This window comes from Schistocerca serialis, chromosome 1 (genome assembly GCF_023864345.2).
Source record: "Schistocerca serialis cubense isolate TAMUIC-IGC-003099 chromosome 1, iqSchSeri2.2, whole genome shotgun sequence".
NCBI lineage: Eukaryota > Metazoa > Arthropoda > Insecta > Orthoptera > Acrididae > Schistocerca > Schistocerca serialis.
The window spans coordinates 1,034,120,906-1,034,138,610 of NC_064638.1; the positions used below are offsets into that span (position 1 = coordinate 1,034,120,906).

General features: G+C 41.5%; 1 protein-coding gene across 3 annotated transcripts in view; it reads right to left on the bottom strand.

The window, feature by feature from the left end:
* Positions 1 to 17,705, bottom strand: part of LOC126414214 (major facilitator superfamily domain-containing protein 6) — a 228,131-nt gene that overhangs the window by 47,512 nt on the left and 162,914 nt on the right. For all 3 annotated transcript variants that reach the window (XM_050083328.1, XM_050083327.1, XM_050083329.1), the window contains 3 exons: positions 11,182 to 11,533; positions 1,332 to 1,522; positions 1,092 to 1,228 (listed from right to left, as the gene is read on the bottom strand). In XM_050083328.1, coding sequence (XP_049939285.1) covers positions 1,092 to 1,228; positions 1,332 to 1,522; positions 11,182 to 11,533 — 680 coding nt within the window. The remainder of the gene's footprint in view (positions 1 to 1,091; positions 1,229 to 1,331; positions 1,523 to 11,181; positions 11,534 to 17,705) is intronic.

Here is a 17,705-nt window from a genome sequence, read left to right on the forward strand (position 1 = left end):
GTCGGGTAGACCGTTCGCCTGGTGCAAGTCTTTCGATTTGACGCCACTTCGGCGACTTGCGCGTCGATGGGGATGAAATGATGATGATTAGGACAACACAACACCCAGTCCCTGAGCGGAGAAAATCTCCGACCCAGCCGGGAATCGAACCCGGGCCCTTTGGATTGACAGTCTGTCGCGCTGACCACTCAGCTACCGGGGGCGGACATTGGAGATTGTGTGTCCATACAAGATGGGCATCACATCACAACACAGTGCTGTATACAAACAGTATGTTTATACTCTGTCTATTTTGGCCGCACCTGGGAGCACCAGCTACACTTTGGATCAGCACACACACCAGGAACCTGGTGGTGCTGCTATCAAAGAACAAGCACACTCTGCTCATCACATAGTCACAAACGTACTTCCACCCACCATGCACTCTAATGCCAAGCACAGCATCCAGCAGGAGTCCAGTTGTTCTCACAGTTCCAGGCCAGGAGCCAGCTAATGTCATAGTCCCTCTAATGGAACTCACCAAGACACACCTGGATGCTTCATTCTGCTTCACACTTTCGTAGTGCTGCCACCTTACTCTAAGTGGCGTTGTCCCTCATGAATGCCACTCTACTGCCATATGGGATGAAACTACCCACAGAACTGGAGAAACCACATATAATGTGTAGGATACTGAAGTATGCATCAGTTTCATGTATTCAGTGATCACTGGAAACATGGCAACATTAACTCATTTCACACTGACAGCACAATTCATGACATCAAATACATCGTGATCCTTCTGAAACTCCTTGCATATACATTTAGCTTTATGCAGGTACAAAAAGACACCAACAAAAAGTTCACCATCTCCAGGATGGAATTCTACCTTTCTTTCAATGCAGTAGTAGAGCAATAGTATGTTGAAAGGAATCTTCAAGATGATATTCAGGTGTACTATGAACTGAGCTCTCTCAAAACTCATAAGTTTGTGGACACTAGAGTCTAAAATATGACAGTTATAACCACAAAGATGCAGGCTTATTACTGTTAAGATGTATTTATTACATTTAAAACATTTTACACTGTGTCTTTGTGTTACCACAACTCACCAAAACAGGAAGTATATGATGAAACTGTCTACAATTCCAGCTAATGTTGCAAACATTAGAAATACTAAAATGTGTTTCAATCTTAGCAGCCCCTTAAGATCTTTAAAAATACTCTCTGATCGTGGAATCACTGGAAGCTGTAATAGAGCAAATGGTCATCGTTCAAATATTATGATGGTTGTAATGAGCATTCAAGTTGGCGCATGATTCATGAATTCTTAATCATTAAAAGCTGTTTACCTCCAGTTTTGTACAGAAGTATAGGTCAATGACAGCAAATGTTAATACAAGAATGAATGCTGGCGTGTAATCTTTCAGTCCACTGTCTCCTGACCACCAGTCAACAGCATAGCCAGATATCAGAGCTGTCACACCAAATCCAATTGTGCCCCAAACTCTTTGCCTTCCATATTTCATTTCACAACCACTACCTGAATAACAAAAATTTAACTCATATCAGATACGAATCAGAAATAAAAATAAACTTAATTTTTAAATTGTGATAAACTGATAAAATTCCTTAAAATGTTTGTTAATGATTCTGTCAGCAGCTGCAGTATTTATATAAGGCGAGTAGTTTCGGACCTTACAAATTTATTTTCAATCCTGGCCTACTGAGGCTGCATTGACAGTGCTTGATCTTAATAATAAACACTGAAGTGGCAACACATGCTTTATAAATGTTTGCAGAATGAATACCACAATCCACACATGCCTCTTACCAAGTCAAAATCAAAGATACATAAATATCTGTATTTGTAAAAATACTATTACACGAAATATCATGGAAGACTGCTAGCTGGGACACTGAAAATTGTTCAGCGGTGTTAGGGGTATTTTACCTCACACAGGGGCACTTCTAAGGAAAATTCAAAAACATGTCAACTTTATTCAATCATTTAGTTTGTAAAAATATTTTTTTTAGTTTCTAGAGTTAGTTTATGAATTTTTAATACAAAAGTGTACTTCATAAAATATGAAGTTACCCCCTGAAAGATAAGGAAAGTAACCCCTGTGGTCAATTTCATTATTGTATAATGCAGTTTATTATTATAAACAATTTGGGTTTGATTTGATTCAAAAATATTGATTTAAAGTGAATAAATCTGTAAAAATGTGTTTTGCAGGGTCAACTTTAGGGGTGCATTTTACTCTCTAAATCAGCATATTAGCAGCTAAAAAAAAAAAAAACACGTGTCTAATACTTTTTCATGTTCTACTTACACGTAAAGTTTCAAGAAAATCGGAGGGGGACATCACCCAGACTTCCCTTGTTAGTCTGAGTTCAGCTGCCTTTATGTAGGGGGTAGGTTGCACAGAGATATAACAGTTAAGGAAAAAAATGTTGTGCTGGCTCCAAGTTAATTGGCACTGAAGTTAGCCCATCAGTCATTGTGTGTCCAAAGTCAAGCAGCCAGCCAGAGGCAGTGTCACCAAACGTGGTTTTTGTTTGGTTTCCTAAAACCAAACAGGAGAGGGATACAAAAACTGGACATGGGACAGTGCTAAGAATCTAAAGTGAGCCAAAGGATGAGCAGTCTTACACTATCTTCTTTTCATTACTCTCTCTAGTTTCCTTGCTTTACGTCCACTGCATCTTCACTAATCTTCTCCATGCTGTCCCTCCGTACCACTCTCCTCCTCTTCCCTTCCCTCCCACATTAACTCACTCTCAAGCAACTGCTCTTGAACCATGATCACATGTCTGTTTCTTTTTATTTACACCTATGTTTTGAGTTTCTGCATTGCAATTTGCTATAGAGTTTGCCAAACTGCATTGATGTTAGCTTTCTTTTCAGATTTGTTTTTGCTGACTGGCAGCAGGTGTGTCAACATATGCACTTAGAAGCTGTAAGCAGATTTTTTTGAGTGCAACTCTGCCAGTAATGTAATTAGAAAAATTGCCTTCTGTCTTGGGCACACTAGCCGAAGTTTGACAATTTTTCTGATGTTTCACCAGCCCAAGTGCCTGGCATTGTCAAAGCTTCACCCTCCACTGCTGGTGGCAGACTGGAATCAAGCTCACACCTGCAGATTATATTTACCAGTTGTGCCAGCATCTTTAGGGTTTTTTCCTTGTCATTACACCTTGAGACATCGAAACTTTCTTGATGAAGTTACTGTTATTTGTCAATTTCTATGGCTTCTCTGCACAAGTGGGCATGATAGCTCTTTTCTGCGGTGAGAACTTATACTTGTCCAGGGAGCCACAAGTCCACAAACATGACAACAGCTTCAACAAGGAAGAGGAAAATCAAGTTACTGTCCCTAAGAGACTCAAATGCGCAATTGTGAAACCACTGTTCAAAAAAGGTGATGAAGATGATGTTTCCAACTACCAGCCAATTTCATTGTTAACAAGTCTCTCTAAAACCCTAGAGAAACTAATATTTAAGAGAATCATGGACCACCTTAATAAAAATAAAATCCTAAATAAAAATCGATCTGGATTCCAAAAGGGTACTTCAACTGAACATGCAATTTTCTCGTTTTTCACCCAACTCCTTGAATCCATAAACAATAAAATGTCACCAGTTGGAATCTTCTGTGATCTGTCTAAAGCATTCAACTGTGTAGATCACAAAATTCTGCTTACAAAGACTGAGCACTATGGATTAAATGGTAAAGTAAGGATGTGGCTCCTGTCATATCTAGACAGCAGAAGGCAGTTTTAAGCAATTTTGCAATGGCACCTGCCTGCTCTGACTGGAGCACAGTAAAATGAGGAGTGACACAAGGCTCAGTGCTGTGTCCCTTACTCTTCCTCATCTTTATCAATGATCTGCCATGCTGTATGACATAAAAAGCACACTTCACCACGTTTGCTGATGACACCGTGACTATGATTGACAAAACAACCAATTGCAGTCAAGGGAACACTGTGACCATTGTATTCAAAGAAGCTCTAGATTGGTTCACTTCAAATGGTCTGTCACTTAATGTGAACAAGACTCAATTCATTCAGTTTCAAACAGCAAATAAAAAATAGGAAAATATTAAAATAAAAAGTGGTGACAAAGAAATATTGAGAGTAGTGTCTTCCAAATTCCTGGGATTACACATAAAGAACAATTTAAACTGGTCAGTTCACCTATGTAAAATACTGAACTCAGCAGCATTTGCCATTCTCTCGGTTTCATGTGTTTGTGACTTTGAAATACCTAGGATATCTCCATTCACTTATGAGATATGGCATCATATTTTGGGGTAACGAGTCATGAGCAAACAAAGTCTTTAATGCACAGGAAAGAGTCATCAGAGTTATGGCTAGAGTGCACCCCAGATGCTCTTGCAGAAACTTAATGAAACAGCTCAGGATCCTCATTATGCCATCTCGGTACATTTTTTCACTAATTTGCTTTGTAAACAATAATCATAAAATTTATAAAACAAACACTGAATATCATGATAATGATACAAGAAGTAAACATGATCTTTACAAAGATACAAAAAATCTCAGCAGGGTACAGAAAGTAGTACATTATTCAAGCATAAAAGTATACAATAAACTTCCATTTCATGTTAAATCAGTCATTGGGGATATGAGTAAATTAAAAAAGAACCATGAAACTACACTCCTGGAAATTGAAATAAGAACACTGTGAATTCATTGTCCCAGGAAGGGGAAACTTTATTGACACATTCCTGGGGTCAGATACATCACATGATCACACTGACAGAACCACAGGCACATAGACACAGGCAACAGAGCATGCACAATGTCGGCACTAGTACAGTGTATATCCACCTTTCGCAGCAATGCAGGCTGCCATTCTCCCATGGAGACGATCGTAGAGATGCTGGATGTAGTCCTGTGGAACGGCTTGCCATGCCATTTCCACCTGGCGCCTCAGTTGGACCAGCGTTCGTGCTGGACGTGCAGACCGCGTGAGACGACGCTTCATCCAGTCCCAAACATGCTCAATGGGGGACAGATCCGGAGATCTTGCTGGCCAGGGTAGTTGACTTACACCTTCTAGAGCACGTTGGGTGGCACGGGATACATGCGGATGTGCATTGTCCTGTTGGAACAGCAAGTTCCCTTGCCGGTCTAGGAATGGTAGAACGATAGGTTCGATGACGGTTTGGATGTACCGTGCACTATTCAGCGTCCCCTCGACGATCACCAGTGGTGTACGGCTAGTGTAGGAGATCGCTCCCCACACCATGATGCCGGGTGTTGGCCCTGTGTGCCTCGGTCGTATGCAGTCCTGATTGTGGTGCTCACCTGCACGGCGCCAAACACGCATACGACCGTCATTGGCACCAAGGCAGAAGCGACTCTCATCGCTGAAGACGACACGTCTCCATTCGTCCCTCCATTCACGCCTGTCGCGACACCACTGGAGGCGGGCTGCACGATGTTGGGGCGTGAGCGGAAGACAGCCTAACGGTGTGCGGGACCGTAGCCCAGCTTCATGGAGACGGTTGCGAATGGTCCTCGCCGATACCCCAGGAGCAACAGTGTCCCTAATTTGCTGGGAAGTGGCGGTGTGGTCCCCTACGGCACTGCGTAGGATCCTACGGTCTTGGCGTGCATCCGTGCGTCGCTGCGGTCCGGTCCCAGGTCGACGGGCACGTGCACCTTCCGCCGGCCACTGGCGACAACGTCGATGTACTGTGGAGACCTCACGCCCCACGTGTTGAGCAATTCGGCGGTACGTCCACCCGGCCTCCCGCATGCCCACTATACGCCCTCGCTCAAAGTCCGTCAACTGCACATACGGTTCACGTCCACGCTCTCGCGGCATGCTACCAGTGTTAAAGACTGCGATGGAGCTCCGTATGCCACGGCAAACTGGCTGACACTGACGGCGGCGGTGCACAAATGCTGCGCAGCTAGCACCATTCGACGGCCAACACCGCGGTTCCTGGTGTGTCCGCTGTGCCGTGCGTGTGATCATTGCTTGTACAGCCCTCTCGCAGTGTCCGGAGCAAGTATGGTGGGTCTGACACACCGGTGTCAATGTGTTCTTTTTTCCATTTCCAGGAGTGTATCTTTTGAATAGTTTTTTTTCTATTCTTTACAGGAATTTTTTGACAGTGTGTAACAATTAGTACAATGTATTTAATTTTTAGCATTCCTGTAAGAACTGATTATGTAGCACTAGCATATCAATTAATAACAGAATGCTTTTTATATGTATTAGAATGTAACACTTATAAATTGCTTATGTAATCATTATTACAACTATATGAATGTAATAGAGGGAAACATTCCATGTGGGAAAAATATATCTAAAAACAAAGATGATGAGACTTACCAAACAAAAGCGCTGGCAGGTCGATAGACACACAAACAAACACAAACATACACACAAAATTCTAGCTTTCACAACCAACGGTTGCTTCGTCAGGAAAGAGGGAAGGAGAGGGAAAGACGAAAGGATGTGGGTTTTAAGGGAGAGGGTAAGGAGTCATTCCAATCCCGGGAGCGGAAAGACTTACCTTAGGGGGAAAAAAGGACGGGTATACACTCGCACACACACATATCCATCCACACATATACAGACACAAGCAGACATATTTAAAGACAAAGAGTTTGGGCAGAGATGTCAGTCGAGGCAAAGATGTTGTTGAATGACAGGTGAGGTATGAGTGGCGGCAACTTGAAATTAGCGGAGATTGAGGCCTGGTGGATAACGGGAAGAGAGGATATATTGAAGAGCAAGTTCCCATCTCTGGAGTTCGGATAGGTTGGTGTTAGTGGAAGTATCCAGATAACCCGGATGGTGTAACACTGTGCCAAGATGTGCTGGCCGTGCACCAAGGCATGTTTAGCCACAGGGTGATCCTCATTACCAACAAACACTGTCTGCCTGTGTCCATTCATGCGAATGGACAGTTTGTTGCTGGTCATTCCCACATAGAATGCATCACAGTGTAGGCAGGTCAGTTGGTAGATCACGTGGGTGCTTTCACACGTGGCTCTGCCTTTGATCGTGTACACCTTCCGGGTTACAGGACTGGAGTAGGTGGTGGTGGGAGGGTGCATGGGACAGGTTTTACACCAGGGGCGGTTACAAGGGTAGGAGCCAGAGGGTAGGGAAGGTGGTTTGGGGATTTCATGGGGATGAACTAAGAGGTTACAAAGGTTAGGTGGACGGCGGAAAGACACTCTTGGTGGAGTGGGGAGGATTTCATGAAGGATGGATCTCATTTCTGGGCAGGATTTTAGGAACTCATATGCCTGCTGGAGAGCCACATTCAGAATCTGATCCAGTCCCGGAAAGTATCCTGTCACAAGTGGGGCACTTTTGTGGTTCTTCTGTGGGAGGTTCTGGGTTTGAGAGGATGAGGAAGTGGCTCTGGTTATTTGCTTCTGTACCAGGTCGGGAGGGTAGTTGCGGGATGCGAAAGCTGTTGTCAGGTTGTTGGTGTAATGCTTCAGGGATTCCGGACTGGAGCAGATTCGTTTGCCACGAAGACCTAGGCTGTAGGGAAGGGACCGTTTAATGTGGAATGGGTGGCAGCTGTCGTAATGGAGGTACTGTTGCTTGTTGGTGGGTTTGATGTGGATGGACGTGTGAAGCTGGCCATTGGACAGGTGGAGGTCAACATCAAGGAAAGTGGCATGGGATTTGCAGTAGGACCAGGTGAATCTGATGGAACCAAAGGAGTTGAGGTTGGAGAGGAAATTCTGGAGTCCTTCTTCACTGTGAGTCCAGATCATGAAGATGTCATCAATAAATCTGTACCAAACTTTGGGTTGGCAGGCCTGGGTAACCAAGAAGGCTTCCTCTAAGCGACCCATGAATAGGTTAGCATATGAAGGGGCCATCCTGGTACCCTCTCCCTTAAAACCCACATCCTTTCGTCTTTCCCTCTCCTTCCCTCTTTCCTGATGAGGCAACAGTTTGTTGCGAAAGCTTGAATTTTGTGTGTATGTTTGTGTTTGTTTGTGTGTCTGTTGACCTGCCAGCACTTTCATTTGGTAAGTCACATCATCTTTGTTTTTAGATATATATTTCCTATGTGGAATGTTTCCCTCTATTATAACCATCTTTGTTTTTAGATATATTATTACAACTATAATCTGTTTTGGTGTTTAAACACTTGAACCTCATGTATCTGTTTATATGTGATTCAGTTTGTAAACCTCATGACCACTTAGGTACAGTTATTACTGTAATAATCTGACATATTCTACATCCTAGCAATACACTCGCATCAAGGAGCTATGGAACACAAAAATAAATAAAATAAATCAAGGTGAAGGAATCCTGGATCCCCATGCTGCAGCAAATGATTGTTGATGGTAGTAAGTGGAGAACCACACCAGTAATGACCAGAGAAAAGCTGTCAGACATCAACATGACAGGTACATATAATCCTCTGCTGTAGTCTTGACTTCCTCCCCCACCACCAGCAGAGAGTGAAGCTTTGACAGTGCCAACCTCTCATCGTGGTGAAACATCACATAAATCTTCAAACAAATGTCAATAAGGGTCCAAAAAAGTTTCAAAATTTTGTATTATGCCTCTTTTGGGACAAAATTTCAAGATTGACTAACACCTTGACCAACAGTGGAAGAAGAAAGCCTGTTTACTGTCCTCCATCACCTTTCTGTCACAGTGCGGGGATGAAGGAGGCAACATCAAAGTTCCTGCAATGTAAGTGTCTACTCATCCTCACCCAGGCATCTGCAATGGAATGGGATATGTTTTTTTCATGATTGATTTCATGAAACAAAGAGAGTATTGCAAGAACAGATAACCAACTTTTGGACATTCTCTGTCAACAAAGTGGCAGCATGCACTGAGAAGACTGGGGTGAGATTGGCAACATCACTCACAGGAGCACGTGGAATGAGTTCAACTGCTGCACTGAGTGAAAGAAAAAAAAAATGGTTTGATATATGCAAAAAGCAAATCAACGAGCCAATTCCTGACATGTCAAAAACAGTGGCAAACCTCATTAATGACAACTAACCTCAAAAGAACAATCTGTCCATCATAAGGAAGTTATTTTGCTATCATCTCCAAAACTTTACCTATGGAGAATATCATTAATAACATCAAAATAATCACTAGGACCCTTCCTTGTGAAAAAACTGAGGAAATATGCACAGAAACTACTTAGTCTAGTGATGGTCATTTCAAAACACATGCACTAGATCTGGCACCTTGCAAACTTCTGTGAAGTTTGAAAGGTAGGAGACGAGGTACTGGCAGAAGTAAAGCTGTGAGGATGGGGTGTGAGTCGTCTTGAGTAGCTCAATTGATAGAGCACTTGCCCGCGAAAGGCAAAGGTCTCGAGTTCGAGTCTTGGTCCGGCACACAGTTTTAATCTGCCAGGAAGTTTCACTTCATTTGTTGTATGTTATTTTGATTTATACCACATCCCTTTGGGCTCTCCTTTGTGATGGGATCTACAGAATTTGAATGAGTGAATGAATCACTGAATGAGTTACTTTACAACATATTTGTCTCCTTTCTCAGTTCTTCTCTTCTGCTCTACGAGATTTTTTAAAACTTTGTGTGTTTGTGTGTGTGTGTGTGTGCGCGTGGGGGGGGGGGGGGGGGGTGCACACATGTGCCCTCATTTTACATTTGTGAAAAACAAATAAATAAGTAAACATATCATCAGTTTTGATAGGGAAAGCATGGAAATTACCTGTAAAATAACAATACACATTTTTCTGGGAAAATTATTGTAACATAATGCAGCCAGCTGCAACAAACTCCTAATTATGAATCTGATACTTAATCTTTATGGCATATGGGATTAGACGAATTGAAGCGCAAACATGATGGTGGGAATTAAAAGTCAAACATTGAACAATAATAAAGAAAATAGAAAAATAATCACAGCAGAAAATGTGTGCCCTGACTGGGACCTGGAATCTCATCCTTACATGACAGACGCTCTATCCATCTGAGCCACCAAGGACACAGATGAATGGCTCGAATGCAGGAACTTACCCCTTGCAAGCTTCCCATGAGACCCACATTCCCAACTGTCCACAATTTACATACATAATGTTCCTAATACATACTTTGCCCATCCACTCATTACTCATGCCCACTAAGGTGACGATTCCTGTAAGAGTTCGGGCAACCTGTGCACATTCGCACAGACAAAGGTTAATGGCCGGGTAGCCACTTAACTACATATGAAGATAGTAACTGTTCTCAAAAGAACAGATACAACTGATGACCGTGCAGCTTCTCTAGAATAAATGATAATTAATTGAAACCCTCAGCTGCCGCCAGGTGTTGTTGACATACCTTGATGGGGACAGCTGAAAATGTGCCCCCCAACCGGGACTTGAACCCGGGATTTCCTGCTCATATGGCAGACGCTCTATCCATCTGAGCCACTGAGGACACACTAAGTGGGTGCGAATAATGAGTGGATGGGCAAAATATCTGTTAGGAACATTACGTATGTAGATTGTGGACAGTTGGGAATGTGGGTCACACGGGAAACTATTTATCTGTGTCTCCTTGGTGGTTCAGATGGGTAGAGCATCTGCCATGTAAGCAGGAGATCCCGGGTTCAAGTCCCGGTCGGGGCACATATTTTCAGCTGTCCCCATCGAGGTATGTCAACAACACCTGTCGACAGCTGAGGATTTCAATTAATTATCATTTACACCACATTATGCCAAAAAGGTGTATATCATGCAGGAACAAAACTTTACAACAGATTACCAAGACATATAAAATCTCTCCCTGAACTACATTAGCTTTAAAAAGTCTGTGACAGCCTACCTTCTGAAAAACTGCTACTATTCAATCTCACAGTATCTTATGCAAGAAAAAAATGTAATTTGTATCTTTAATTGTAGAAATAAGTTATAAATATACAGTTTTTTTAAAAAAATTGTAATTATTAACTGTATAGATCCAATTTGTTATAAAAATTCAAATAATGTATATTTTGACATTTGAAAAAAAAAAAGGTAGCTAAAAAGGTTTTCTGTCCAATATCCTTAGTACAATATATGTACTGTAAAAGAGATTTACATGGACAAACAAATAAATAAATCATTAAAAAACTGACTCTTCCATAGTATTTCACTGTTACATATCTACTGGACTGTAAACCTAAAATGAAAGATTTGATATACAAGAAAATATCTTACCTAGAACATCAAAGCAGATGGCATCACTTACACTATTTGAAACATTGAAACCAATTGTTCCCAAGGACATGAGAACCACAAATGTCCAGAATGCTGCTGTACCATACAGACAGTCATTGCTGCTGTTCTTATCCATAGCACATCTAAAATCACAGCTTGTTCTCGGGTCCATGAGAAATGGATAAAATGTTGCATTTTTTCCAGTCAGACACAAATGAAGGCTTCCATGAGAAGATGTTATACTGTCTGTATACAGAACAGCAGGAAGACCAGTTCCATTAAAAGAATCATCACAAGTCCAGTCACACAGCACGATTTGCGTATCACCACATTTTGTCTCATTATGTACACTCTGAAAAGAAAGTTTCATTTACAGTTGTATCACAAAATTAACAACAGTCAATCACACATTGATAAAAAAGGTTAACTGTGAGTTAAGAAGGCAGGGGATTTGGTTTTTCTTTAAGGATAAGGATGGATGTACTGATCTTAAGGTGTATCATGTAACAGGAAGTAGCATTTGACACTAAGGCAAATGAAAGTCTATTGTATCTGGACATTTGGTTATTAGGTAACAAACTTATTTAATTTTTTTTGGATTATCAATCTTCTGTGTGGTTTGTAAGATAAATTCAGGTCAATGTCTTCCCCTCCATTTTTATACTCTCTACATATTTCTCAAGTAAAACAGAAATTTTCATATTATCCTCTCCCTCCTGCTTGTCAACAAATGCTTTGATTCTTTTCTGGTTTTCACACAGTTCACAATTCACTTCCACACAATGCTACAAAAGTATATTCTCAGAAATTTCTTCCTCCAGTGAAGTCAAGTGTTTGATGCTAGTAAACTTATTTTGGCCAGCAATGCTGTCATTGGCTGTGCTAACCTGCTTTTATGTTCTCCTTGTTTCATCTGTCATGTTTTATTTTGCTTTCAAGGCAGCAGAATTCCTCAATTTGATGGTCCCCAATTTTGATGCCACGTTTGTAGCTCATCTCATTTCTGATACTCCCCATTACTATGCTCTTTCTTTGGTTTACTCTCAATCCATATTCTGTACTAATTTTTTTGTTCATTCCATTCAACATGTCCTGTAATTCTCCTTCAGTTTCACTGAGGGTATCAATGTCATCATCAAACCTTATCATTCATATCCTTTCACTCTGAGTTTTCATCATTGCTTCTTCAATGCATAGATTGAACCATAGGGGTGAAAGACTACATCCTTCTTGGTGCTTGTCCATGTGGTATTACCTTGCCTTTCCCTATAGCTTACACTTATTTTCCTGAGAATTTCAAATATCTGGCATCATTTTACAATGTCCACCACTTTTTCCAGGTCAACAAATTGTATGAAAGTGCCTTGATTTTTCTGAAGACTTGCTTCCATTATTCAGCACAACTTATCTGGTGTCATTACCTTTCTTAAAGCCAAACTAATTATCATCTAACAGATGCATATTATTCTTGTCAGCAACTTCAACACATAAGTTATTAAACTGAATATGAGGTAGTTCTCATGTCTGCCTGCACTTATTAACTTCAAGATTATGTGGATGAAATTTTTCCAACAGTCTGATGGTACGTCTCCAGACTCGTAGATCCTACAAACCAATTTGAATATTCAGGGATGTTATCTATGCCTTCTGCCTTAGCTGATACAAAGTCTTGTACAGTACTTTCTAACTCCTGACTTAAAGACTAGATCCCCATTTATATGCACACTGATATGTATGGTAATAGTTATAGTTGGCCACAGTCGGTGGTAGAATGATGTCCCACAGAACAGAGAGCTTTGAGATAATGACAGAAGTGACGTCCCATGAAGCAACACAAAGGTGGCACTCTGAGATGGCCCAACACTTTGACACACATTCTGCGGTGTGCTCCTCAGTCTTTGGTTTTGGGCGAAGTTCATAGTAAGTGGTGTCCCATGAGGTAATAGCTTGGTTTCATTGTCAGAAGTGATGTCCTGCAGTGAAGGCACCAGGTGAGTGGCCAGCAGTTGACAGACAGCCAGCATGGACTCTGACTGGAGGGACCATGAGATGTAATCAGCACTGATCCTGGAGCAACTGGTGTGCTCAGCAATGGGTCTCCATATTGAGGGTCTGTAGATGGTTGGCACTTGCTCACGGAGTGGCTCCCAATGTGGACTGCTGCACTCAGTGAAGAGAGCTCCTTATTGAGGAATCACAGACAGCCAGATCTTGGCCACAGAGTGACTCTTGATGTGGACTGCTTTAGATCAGCCACAAAGTGACCTTTGTAACTGGGTTGTGAATAGATACAAGGAGCAATGCCAGGAGGCTTGTGATTGGCAGTAGCAATGTAGTGCCAGCACTGGCAGCACCATCTGTTGCAAGGTTCATGTCACCAGCAAACGTGACAACTGCTAGAGATTCTGAGGGAAACAGTCCCACATGTTTATGTGTATGGCAGATTGTTTACCTGTGATTCCCAGGGCCCATATAGTAAGCTAGTGAGGAAGGCAGCCACTTGAAATAAACAGCTATACGAGTGGTGGATGGGTCACAGTCACAAGACGTACAATGCAATACCCAATCTACCATTTTCTACTACTGCTGATATTATCCTATATTCATATGACTAGAAATTCTTAATTTCTTTGCATTTCACTTTACTGACCCACACTGTATCTAGACTGAGCTATTGCATTTCTCTTTTCAGATTTTATAGTTCCCAACTATATTCAGACTTCTGACATTGGAGGCATCACCTCACTGAATATTACATTTCTGCTGGTTATCAATCATCATCTTATGGTCACTGCTGCCTTCACCATCCCCTCCAAGAGGTCCAAATTGGGGACTAATCCAGATTACTTTGCCAATGGAGAAACCATCATGACAATTTTTCAGTTACAGCACACATTTCTTGTGGATATAAACCACGTGCATTTAAAGCAATGATTTCCATTGCCTTCTTCATCCTTATGTTGTTTATCTTTGCTCAGTCTTTTGCCTTTTAGGAGCAGTTTCCCACTCATGGGCAACACTGTGCCCCCAACCTGAGTTCATATTCCATCCTCTTCGGCAAAGCTGTTGCCAGTGAGTGTCTCCTTATACCATAAGTCTTTGGTTACCATTACTGATGATTTTTATTCAGAATTTAAGCAATGGAATCAGGCCTGGGTCACATGACATTTTAACTACTTGTGAAAGACGCTACTCCTAGGTCATTGACTGAATTTATGGCACAAAATTTTAATATTTAGATAAAATTTTCTGAAGCTTCCTGCTATGTCAAGTGGTTTAAAATCCATGAACTTTTGGCTGAGTGCTCCTTGGCCATTTTCAAGTGGTGTCAAATGATTACTGCTGCTGTCCTCATACAGCCACACTGCCTTCAGTGACATCACTGGTGCTCACTCCAGTGCCATATATGATAATGTTTTTGTTGCATGCTTGTCACATCCTCTTCAACGTTTTTTTAGCTGGATTCCAAGCTGTGCTTAGCTGCAGGCCACTGTCTTTATTGAGGGTACTGTCAGAAATTTTTATCTCGATTGCTTCTTTTATAATGTTGACCCAGATGTCTGTGTATACAATATGGTACCTGTTTTCAAGAGCATGTTCTGCTACTGCTGATTTCTCAGGATACTGCAGTCAAAAACATCTCTCATGGCCTACACAGCACTGTTCAGTGGTACAAACAGTCAGTCTGACATAAAATTGTCCACACCCACATGATATTTTATATGTTCCTGGCTTTCTGAGACCTACATCAACTTTCACAGCCCTCATTAGTCGTCAAATTTTTGCTAAGGCACTGAGGACCAACCAATTTTGTGCCTCTTTTGAAGTCAACTAACCTTTCATGTTATTCAGCCACAGAATGACAAAAATGGAAGCTGCTTTGTGTCCTCCTTTGGGGGCTTACTATGAACATTTCCTCAGCAAGATGACTTGCAAAATCTGGCAGTTGTTGTAGCAGTTTTCCCTCGAATACTTTTCATAAGTGGCTCAATTCCTTCAGAAGGTTGTAAGCATCTGAAGTGGCTTCTGCATGATGCAACCAGGTCTTGAGAGCAGAACCTTTCTGCAAAGGGTGATGATACCTGGTAGCATGCAGATAATGGTCCATGTGGGTTGGTTTCCAGCAAACAATGTTTCTAAGACACCCATTTTCTTTACAGTAGATGAGAGTGTCAAAAACAAGTCAAGGCGCCATTTGTCTCCACCTCTATCATGAACTTGATGTTATCATAAATGCTGCTGATGTGGTCCATGAATTCTTCCAGCTTTTTATGTTCATGAGACCATATAAATGATAAAAACAACTAGGCTTTGCAGGAGCCATGTCCAGAGTGATTTCTCACAGTAAATAAATCCATAACAGTGTTGTCAAATAATTGGGAGAGTAGATCTATAAAATCTTTAATGGGAATGTGCATAAATAATAACACCAAATCAAAGCATACCATCATATCTCCTCCTCCAAGATGATGGTGTCAGCCATATTCTTGATATGGTGCCCACAATGACCAATGAGCAAGTATGGAGGCTGACAAGATGTTTTGTGGGCCTGTAAGCTGGTGACCCAATGGCATTCATGATGGGACATATGTGTGTGCTCTTCTTATGAAGTTTTGGTAGGCCATACAAAGTAACTCATCAAGGAGCCTGAGGGAGGAGGTTTTAAATAACATTATCTTCTTGAGAAGCCCTGACATCTTCCTCATTATTCAGGATGTTGGGTTCTTGGTAGTTTATGAATGTTTCCTCCTCCAGCATCAACTCGATCTTCACATCATAATTAGCTTGAAACTTCCTGGCAGATTAAAACTTTGTGCCCGACCGAGACTCGAACTCGGGACCTTTGCCTTTCGCGGGCAAGTGCTCTACCATCTGAGCTACCGAAGCACGACTCACGCCCGGTACTCACAGCTTTACTTCTGCCAGTACCTCGTCTCCTACCTTCCAAACTTTACAGAAGCTCTCCTGCGAACCAGGTTCGCAGGAGAGCTTCTGTAAAGTTTGGAAGGTAGGAGACGAGGTACTGGCAGAAGTAAAGCTGTGAGTACCGGGCGTGAGTCGTGCTTCGGTAGCTCAGATGGTAGAGCACTTGCCCGCGAAAGGCAAAGGTCCCGAGTTCGAGTCTCGGTCGGGCACACAGTTTTAATCTGCCAGGAAGTTTCATATCAGCGCACACTCCGCTGCAGAGTGAAAATCTCATTCTGGAATCATAATTAGCTTGTTCCATAATAAAAGCCTCATTTCCATTATCTGCTGGCAGAACTATGATAAGAAGATTGTTATAGAGCTCGCGAAGACCATTACGGTCAGCTCTTGTCATGTTCAAGGTTGGCTGCTTGAATTTTGAAAGAATGCAGATCATTTGGTCATCCTGCAATGTCTAACCTATTGAAAGAACTCCAATTAATTTCATGCTATCTTGTACTATTTAGTCACAAGGGACAATTTTCCACTGATTTCTAAAACAACAGACCAATGATTCACCTTTTTTTTCAGTATACTAATAGTTAACAAAGCTCATAAACAAAGAAAAAGAAATACCATCTCGCTAACTAACAAATAACAGTACAATGATTCACCTTTTTTTCAGTATACTAATAGTTAACAAAGCTCATAAACAAAGAAAAAGAAATACCATCTCGCTAACTAACAAATAACAGTACACTCAGTGAAGCACAGAAAGATGTTATGGTGAGTCTGTCACAGCAATATAATTTGCAGAGACAAAGCTGGAGTGAGCATCTAAAACTATTTTGAAGAAAAGCAAATACAAGGGCAAGATTTTTAGAAATTTCTAAAAAACTATGATTAATCAGTAGCACCAAAGTTGGCAATTGGACACTCACAGACAACACGAAAACTGAGAAAAAAAGGTAGCAAAGCAAAAGTAGGAACGCTGAACTCTGTTTCCTGATGTTGCTTTACAAAGGAGGCTCCAAGAGTACTGCCTGGATGTAATTGTCACACAACTGAAAAAATTAGTGGTATAGATACTAATGCCAGTAGTGGTGAAAAACTGCTGAAATTGAGCAGGGCCCAAGCGTCCAGTGTAATCGCTCTCAGACTCTATACAGAACTTTCAGTCAAGTTAGCCCTTCTTCCAACCATAATATACAAGGCGGATCCAGAAAATAAGTTTTCCTATTTTTTAAAAACAAAGACAACATATTACATGAAAAGCTTTATTGGCAACTGGTACATCAATGTTTGAGCTGTTTTTTGACAGTAACCAAAAGAATTGAGACACTTGTCATATCGTGGGATCAACTTTTGTATTTCTGTGTCATGGAAGTCTGCAGGCTGTAAGTGGAACCAGTCCGTGTGACAGTCATCTGCAGCTCTGTATCATTGTCAAAACACTGGCCAGAGAATGGAAATTTCTTTATGTGCGAGAAAAGATGGAAATCGCTGGGAGCAATATCAAGATTGTGTGCTGGATGATCAAACAGCTCCCAGGCAAACTTCTGTAAAACAGGTGCTGTGCACTGACCTGTATCAGAACAAGCATTTCCATGGAGCAGTAC